This window comes from Musca autumnalis, unplaced genomic scaffold, assembly GCF_047663935.1.
Source record: "Musca autumnalis isolate F117 unplaced genomic scaffold, ASM4766393v1 scaffold_5, whole genome shotgun sequence".
Taxonomy (NCBI): domain Eukaryota; kingdom Metazoa; phylum Arthropoda; class Insecta; order Diptera; family Muscidae; genus Musca; species Musca autumnalis.
This window is the reverse complement of record NW_027412088.1, coordinates 3176206-3185170: the sequence shown is the minus strand read 5'-3', so window position 1 is coordinate 3185170 and position 8965 is coordinate 3176206. Positions and strand designations below refer to the sequence as shown.

The window sequence follows — 8965 nt, the reverse complement described above, 5'->3', positions numbered from 1 at the left end:
AAGAGACTTAAAGATGTTATGTGAGATATGGAACAAAGGAGAGATTCCAGAAGTTTGGAGGGATATCAAGATATGCCCAATCCCGAAGAGAGGCAAGGATCCCACGGATATCGCTAACTATTGGCCGATCTCCTTGCTAATTGTTCCCTTAAAATGCCTAGAAGCGCTTGTTAAGAACAGCTTGCAGGAACATGTGGTGGGTAATTTTCTACTGCCAGCAAGATCGTATGCTTTCAGACCAGGACTCTCCACATCAATGTGCATCAACGATCTGATCAATGAAGTTTATGCCGGAAAGGCTGCTGGTAAGCGCGCCAACCCCCATCATATTTCATAATATGAATAATTTTGGAATTTATAATTATTTTTATACCCTCCACCATAGGATGGGGGTATATTAAGTTTGTCACTACGTTTGTAACTACTCGAAATAATCATTGTAGACCCCACAAAGTATATATATTCTTGATCAGCGTGCAATTCTACATCGATATAGCCATGTCCGTCCGTCTGTCCGTCTGTCCGTCTGTGGAAATCACTCTAGCGTCCGAACGGATTGACGTAGGTTGATGAAATTTTGGGAAAATATGTTATATTTACGTAGGACTTTTGGTATTGAAAACGGGCTATGTAGGTCCACGCTTTCGTATAGCCCCCATACAAAATGACGCGTGACGCGTCGTCGTTTTAAGGAATTTTTAAGATATTTGGCCCATTTTACCGCCGAATTGATTGTAATTTGGTACTTTGTGTCTCCAGAGGCCAAAAAATATTCCTACCAAAGTTGGGTTATATAGGTCCACGTTTTGGTATAGCCCCCATATAAAGCCCCATATAAAGTACGCGTCATTTTAATATATTTTGAATGTATTAGACCCATTTGACCACAGAATTGGTTGAAGTTTGGTATTTTGTGTCTTCAGAGGTCAGAAAACATTCCTACCAAAGCTGGGTTATATAGGTCCACGTTTTGGTATAGCCCCCATATAAGGCCCCTTATGAAGTACGCGTCATTTTAATATATTTTGAATGTATCTGACCCATTTGACCAAAGAATCGCTTGTAACTTTGTATTTGTGTTTCCAGAGCATAAGAAACATTTCTACCATAAAATTTTTATATAGGTCCACGTGTTAATATAACCCCCATAATACGATATCTCCCGATTTTCGATATTTTGAAGGTTTTAGCCTCATTATCACACCGAGATGGCTGAAATTTGGTATTTAGTCTTCTTTAGGCGTATAAAACTTTCCCCCAGAAATTTGTAGGTATAGGTCCACGCCATCATATAGCCCACATAGAGCGGTACCTTCCGAATTTCGGTATTTTGAAGGTTGTGGCCACATTAATGGCTGAAATTTGTGGTGGAGGGTATAAAAAGTTCGGCCCGGCCGAACTTAACGCTTTTCTTACTTGTTTTAATACAAATTATTTGGATTTCTATTCTTTAGAAATTGCCTTTTAACGGTATAAAATGTTTTTTGGATATCACCAAAGCAAGGTATAACAAAATATACCTTCCATGAACTTTTTTCGCAATACCCTGAAAAACACAAAACTACTTGCATTCTCAATCATATCTTTTGAGATATGATAGATCTTCGCTAAACTCACAATTTTCCCTTTAACGGGTTTTTTGTAGCATTTGTAGTTTTCAAGAAAATCTGCGGTGGCAAAACCGCCCATGTTACCATACGTACATATGTATCAATGACGCAAGGAAGACCTAAATCCAGTTTCAGCAGGCCCAACATCATCGTTTAGTGGATGAAAGCATGGGCGTAGGCAGGTATGTTCCGGGGGTGCGGTGGGATGCAGCACAAACATTGCGGCAACTCAAGAAAATAAGTTACGTATCGTAAGTGTATTCTTTCGATAGCAAATTCAATAATAGATATTTCCATTTCCGCATTGAAATTCATACTTTTTTACAATTAAATTAATGGCTGAAGGTTCAAAACACTGATATTCAATGGATTTGACAAACATTTCTGTAGTTTCAGTTATTTTAATTGTATAATTTTCTCATCTGGCAACGCAACTACGGTTGAGTTGCTATCCATAATCGACCCCTAAATCTTTGTTTTGTTTGGTATTAGGTATAGGTAAGTCGACTTCATGGCACAATCATACAGGTAACCGCAGCTGATGTACTGTGAGCTGTCAATAAAGTTGTAATTGAAAACACAATAGCTATTATAGCTCACGTGGTGGGCACAATATCTATCACTTCCAAAATGGACTATTTCGGTCTATTCGTTCAAGTACATCTTCATTAACACTTTTGAACTTCAAACCAAATACAAAGACATAAATACAACAAGATAAGACATTTTGTTTGCTATCATTCTTCAGTGAATGGCTTTTGAATTTAACATAATGTTATATCACGATATGGTGATATAACATTTTTTTCTTTTATACATTTTTACGTATTTAACCGAATTTACCGATCCAATTGACATAGAATTATTCTTGAATAGATCCTTGAATTCATAAATTTCGTTTCTGATACCATTACATGAAATGTTCCTCCTTGGTTGCGATTTTGAATTAACTGCAACCTGTTAAGGGTAATGTTTCTATACAAAGTTTCGTAAACATTTTTTTGTTGCATGCATTTTGTCTAGTCTTAGTTGTATTTATGTCTTTGCCAAATATATTTTTTGTTGGCAAGTACATATTAATTAATTCTCCATACTCATCGATAATAAGGCAATCAGTCCTTCCGTTTTTGTCAACATCGAGTAACGTACATATATTTAATGTATATTTATATTTAGAAACAACAGTACAATTTCAAAACTACTTTTTATACCCTCAGCATTTATGCTAACGAGGGTATATACACTTTCATACGGCCAAATGTGCCTCATCGAAATAATGGTTTTAGACCCCAAGTATGTTTGGACGAAATGTGTTTCAGACAATTTGGAGTCGATTGAGCCATGTCCGTCCGTCTGTCTGGCTGGCTGGAGCGCACGATAACTCTCGAAGGGATGAACAGATTCGGTTCAAATTTTGGCTTTCGTAATATTTTGCCCAAACTTATTTTAAGTTCGAAGATGGGCTATATCGGTCCACTCCTTCCGGTACCTCCCACACAAAAGTTCGAAAATGTTCCGAAAATTTGTACGCACGATAACTTTTAAAGGGAGTAACCGATTTGGTCCATACTTAGCACATCGTGAAACTTGTACCAGACTTAGATAAGGTTTCAATATGGACTCAATCAGTCTACTCCTTCTGGTACCTCCCACACAAAATTTTGGAAAAGTTCAGTTTAGGACCATCTCTCGAATTGCTTTGATTTTTGTTCTAGCAACTTGTATTCACGGCCCCCTATACGGCGGTACAAGTTTCATTAGGGGCAAGTCCATACTTCCTGAGAAAATAGCCTGAAAGTTGCAAAAAACCCCTATGACACCACGTGTGTTAGTTGGAGCGCAAGATAACTCTAGAACGGATCTGCCGATTCGGTCCAAAATTTGGCCTTAGTAATATTTTGTTCAAACATAGTTTAAGTTTGAAGATAAGCCATATGGGTCCACTCCTTCAGGTACCTCCCCCACAAAAGTTCAAAAATGTTCGGAAATTTTGTTCATACGGTAACTCTTGAAGGGAGTGGCCGAATTGGTCCATACTTTACACATCCTAATATATCTAATAGATATAGATCAGGTTCAAATATGGACTATATTTGTCCACTCCATCCGGTAACTCCCACACAAAATTTCGGATAAGTTCACTTTAAGACCTGATATCGAATCACTTTGATTTTTGTTGAAGCAACTTGCATTCGCTACCTCAATTACGACGATAAAAGTTTTTTTTAGGGGCAAGTCCATACTTCTTGAGCAAACAGCCCGAGGAATGTAAAAACCCGCTATGGCACCATATGTTGTGGCTGGAGATCCACTTCCATAACGGTCAATGTCGATCCATTCCTTTTAGTATCTCCACCGCATAACTTTTGATCTTTAATCCTAATCAACTTTTTTGTCGATTCAAACGCCCAAAATTTTTAAAACCCACTAAATACATACGTGTTTTGGGAAAAAATTTTTCAATATACACAGGCTGAGGGTATATCTCTGTCGGCAAAGCCTTTTACTTGTTAACTTGTATATCCCTAAGAGGCAAATGATACTACAGACAAGAGTTAAAAATGTCAATATCTCACCTCTAATAGTTTCGCAATCATTTTGGTGCTTAAAATAGTATATTCAAAACTAACGTCGTACAATTTAATAGTAGAACAACCATTTTTTATTAATTTCAAAAAATTTTAATAATAAAAATAATACAACAAAGAAACTATTATTGAAATACTCATTAGAAGAAGTATGTGTTTTTACACTACAACACTCACAACGTGAAACCGACTACATTTTGTAAAATATTATATATTAAATGCGGCAATTCCATTGTATTAAATTTAGGATGCTGAACTAATTTTAATGCAATGAAATTACCGCAAATAGACACACTCATTTTTTGTATATAATTGGTTTTAAGGGAACAAGAGGAAGAAGAAGAACTTCAAATAGGGAATGAAAAGAGAAAGTATGTGGACATTTGTTTACATGCTTTACTCGCTGGCATTTATAGTAATGGTTTTTCCTTTAGGATCATCAAACCTGTCCATGGTGTTGATATCCATCATCCAGCATACTCCCACAAAAGTGATAGTTAACAATAAGGCAACAATTAAAAGTCCAGATAGAATTCCTCCGGTGAAGAAACCGACACAATGCCAGGCATCACCAAATACGAAATTTTCATTTGTAGTACTTCCGAAAGGTGCTTGGAACTGTAAAGAGTTCCAGTTTAAGGTGTATGTACTGGGTTCTTCAGCGGTACCTCTTCCATTGAGAGTCAAATTTCCACAGAAGTAGGAGAAATCAGTGGGAGCATTAACGTCATTACTACGGAAGGTTATTCCATTCCATTGAACATTAGTCATATAGAAATAACCACCAACCAAGGTCACGTCGAAAGTTAATGCAGGGGTTGATGTTAGAGTGACTGACAAAGCAGTTGTGTTTACTTTCTTTACTTCCATTGAAGTTGGGGTCAAGACTGTTGTGGATTGGTCTTTGCTGTTTACTACGGTGAGAGTTGTGTAATACAACAACAAATCGGCGCCACTTTGGAAAACAACACCATTGCTGTCGGCAGCTGCGCGACGTTCACGTTTCAAAGCCACTGATGATGTTTGTGGAGCAGTAGTGTACACGAAAATAGCTTTGCCGTTCAATTGATTTGAAATTGAAGTTATTATAGCATCTGCAATGTAAAAGATTAATAAAGTTGATATAGTCCAATGGTGTCATGTAATTTACCATGTGATTCCAAGCAAGCAGCACGGTTCGAATCCGATAGATCATCAAAAGTAACGAAAACGGTTTTTCCTTCAGTTAATTCATTACTCAGTTTTCCGGTAGTATCAACCGAATTGTATTCATATTCGCCAATCGATTTCAAAGCATCAACTGGATCTTCAACAGAGGCGTAGAAAGTTTTTTCAGGAACCTCTTGTAAATGGGCGTAGCATGATTTCGATGTAAGATCGTTAGTGCATGAAAAATCTTTAGTGGTCAACTAGGGGAAATTTTAAGATAAAAAGAAACATGAAATTAGTACAAAACAGTTCATACATACAATTAAAGATGTTGTAAAAAATAAGAATATAGATACAAAACTATTCTTCGCTTTATTTTAGAGCCAATGTATATTTATGAGGTTCATATACCGTAGAATTACGATAATGCCTACCACCATAAAAAGAAAGCCTCAATTCAAAATAAACTAACGGAACCTTAAAGTGGATTCCTTTGCAGTTTAATACCGGGAAATCGAAAAATCCGATAATTGTACCAATTATGGAAAGACCAACGTTCTGAAACAGTACATAAATTAACAAGTGAGCCAAGGCTATAGTCGAGTCGGGCCCGACTATGTGATACCCTACACCACTACCCCTGTGGATAAGCTTTTGACTGGTAAAATTCTAAATATTAAAATTGTTATAGCTTAGCGCCTTTGCTCTGAATGTCTTCATTAATACAGGTTAAATGCGTTAAGTGCATCGTCAGTTTAACTCAAATAAAAAATGGAAAAGTGGTATGTAAGCCTTATGTACGCCATCTATAGGCTTCTTTCTCTGTGAGACCCCCATCAACCCTCAAAATTTTGTAAGGAGCCGATCAAAATACCGACCTGTTGTGTGATTGCACTAAAAATGGAAAAAGGGATGCATTACCGACTATTGCGATATCTCTGTTGTGTGACCCCCCTATGACAACCTACTTCACATCGTTGTAAAGGTGATATTTTCTACTTTCATTGCCAGGCTTTGCTTTTAATATACCTCTTACAGAAGAGAGATATTCGCTTTGAAATAAAAAAAAAATATTATTGGCTTAACTCTAGTTTAGTAAAAACTCTACCCGGTTATTGGACCCGAATGTCCGGGTATAAAACCCGGGTTAGACCCGGCTCTACTGAACCGATTGCTACAAAATGGGTATCATTGGAAAGCTTATGGAAATACCTAAGTGGCGTTCATATGATTCATATTTTCAGGTGGTCAGGTGATATAACCCGAAACTGATTTTTGGATCCGGATTTTTCCATAAAACCCTCAAAAAGTCGAAAATGGGTCCATTATGGGTGCCCGCTTAATGTATGTCAGATTATACAGTCTGTCGCAAAAGTTAGTATACACCGTTGAAACCAAAATGTATTAGGGATAAATATCACTATAACTTATTGAAAACAACAAACAATTAGTTTTATTTGATAGACAAGAAGGTTGTCTTCCGTAATAATAATTAAAAGTGAGCAATATTTGCAGACATTAGCAAATGTACGGTTCGAATCCCAACAAGACCAAAATTTATGTCGCAAAAGTTAGTATACAACGGAGAATCCTCGTGGAATTGTGTAAAAAACTCTTGATATATTTGAACAAAATGAAACTAAATCTGAACTTAAGATCATAAAGAGTATATTAAATGGTTTTAATGGCAGTTATAGTACTTATAGTGACAAGTCCAACGTACAGTGGATCGTAAATTCCACAAAAATTGGTCATCTACAAATACATCAACTGTAGCGACAAAATTCCGGGTGTTATGTCCTGTTTATGGATTTTAATGTCATGAAATGCTCAAGAAAGCTTTAAAGTTTCAATATGGGGTGATCTTGATCGAGTTTCGACTTGTCCTGTTTGAAAAAACGGGAATTTCTTGAAGGAAACCCATACTTTTGAGGCCATTGTCCTTTTGAAACATGTAATAATCCTTAATCCTTACACATAAGGACTTTCCTTTTGAGTTAATTTCCTCACAAATTGTGCCCCTTTTCATATTCCCACCAAAAATAAATAGTAGGAGAACCTCAAATTCGCTAATACATTTTGGTTTCAACGGTGTATACTAATTTTTGCGACAGACTGTAGATCGCTCATTAAGCTTTCCAATAACTGCAAGAATAGCGTCAAAGACTAGTGTTGGGCAATCTCGTTCATTGAGCGGATCGATCTTTTTCATTCCGTTCACCAAAAAGATCCGGGTCGTTTACTTCGTTCGTTGGCTCTTTTTCGTTCAACAATACATTTGACTGTATTACTTTCTTTTGAAGTCGTTCGTTCTCTGTTGCATATGACTCCGTCGTTCTTTTCACCGAATCGTTCTTTTGAAAATGTTCGTTCACGAATGACACAACTGTTGTGTTACTTGCTTGTTTGTGTGCGAATGGGGGTGGTTTTGTTTCTGAACGTAGTGGTGGTGGTTTTGATATGAAAGAACCAGATGAACGAATGATGCAAAAGAAAGATATGACCGATATGTGCTACTGAATGAGGTGAGTTACTGAGCGAGAGTAGCTCTCTGAATCATTGTTTGTTTTGTGTGGAAATTTGTGCTGCTTGCAGCGTTTGTTTAGAGTTTGTTGTTAATTTTGTAAGCAGTAATGACTCGTCCATCGGGGATCTAATGAACGATATAAAAGAATGAGCTGGATACGAATCCGTTCGTTCTTTTCACGGAATCGTTCCTTTGCCGGTTCGTTCATGAACGACACAACTCTATCAAAGACTAAACGCTTCAAATTAATAATTACCAATGATGATTGATATTTTCGGTCGCAAACATTTTTGCACTTTATGTACTATATTATCTACTTACGCCATTTTCGAGGAACACAACCACTGTGTTATCTTTCTTCTGTGAAGCAATAATGCCAGAAAATTCCGATTTTGGTACAGTTGTTAAAGCGGGTTTAGCTTCGCTAAAATATCAGAGGAAAGATAGTTGTAATCATTGGAAGTCAATGCATTTATGACGCAGTTTAAACTTACCTGTTGACGCCCCAAAGAAATACGGGTGCTTGCTCGGCTAATGCCAGACTCACCAGACACAACACAACAGCCACAGTCTTCATATCGGTCGTTATTTTCTCTTTTAGTTTCCTCTTTTCCCAACACACTCCAATATTCCCACAAAAAATAAATGAGTATTTAGGAACTGAAAACTAATAGAAAATGGAATTGTATTCGTTTGTAAAAAATAAAAACACACAATTAAGTACACTTCTGTTCCATAAGAAAAAAAAACGACGTCGATCTACACTGTCTAACAATGAAAATTCTTCGTATTCATATGATCTTGAAACAGTCATGTGATGACATAGACGAAGATTGCCACCTGTTCAAACTGTCATGTGTTATGTCAAATAAAAGGTGAGATATCACAGAGTTGTGTTTGGTAAAGAAGTATTGCCATAAGTAAATAATCGACTATACACAAACAAAATTAAAGAATTTTATACCCTAGACAGACGGCAGAGTTAATTTGCATTACAAATTTCCTAATTTGAATTAAATTTTCACCCTGACAGACGATAGTTTCTGCATTTATGAAACAGCTGTTTGTGTTGTTTGTTTGCACCCAGCAGA

The 8965-nt window shown here is 36.7% G+C and overlaps 1 protein-coding gene across 2 annotated transcripts; it reads right to left on the bottom strand.

The window, feature by feature from the left end:
• Positions 1–4244: 4244 nt before the first annotated feature.
• On the bottom strand, positions 4245–8749 carry VhaAC45 (Vacuolar H[+] ATPase AC45 accessory subunit). Of its 2 annotated transcripts, none has more exons than XM_073992312.1 (5): positions 8599–8749; positions 8369–8541; positions 8196–8298; positions 5349–5607; positions 4245–5292 (listed from the first exon to the last, which is right to left on the bottom strand). In XM_073992312.1, the coding sequence occupies exons 1-5, from the start codon at positions 8686–8688 to the stop codon at positions 4595–4597; spliced, it is 1323 nt and encodes a 440-aa protein (XP_073848413.1). In that variant the 5' UTR covers positions 8689–8749; the 3' UTR covers positions 4245–4594. The 2 variants fall into 2 exon arrangements, with proteins under 2 accessions (XP_073848413.1, XP_073848414.1); XM_073992313.1 differs by having other exon boundaries at positions 8589–8702.
• Positions 8750–8965: the final 216 nt, after the last annotated feature.

What these genes read in the sequence shown, in the direction of transcription:
- VhaAC45 (XM_073992312.1), bottom strand. Translation starts at nt 8,688, where the DNA reads ATGACTGTTTCAAGATCATATGAATACGAAGAATTTTCATTGTTAGAC. An exon ending in TTTTCTTATGGAACAGAAGT is followed by an intron (nt 8,542 to 8,598) that starts GTACTTAATTGT and finishes ATTTTCTATTAG; the next exon opens with TTTTCAGTTCCTAAATACTC. An exon ending in TTTCTTTGGGGCGTCAACAG is followed by an intron (nt 8,299 to 8,368) that starts GTAAGTTTAAAC and finishes CTGATATTTTAG; the next exon opens with CGAAGCTAAACCCGCTTTAA.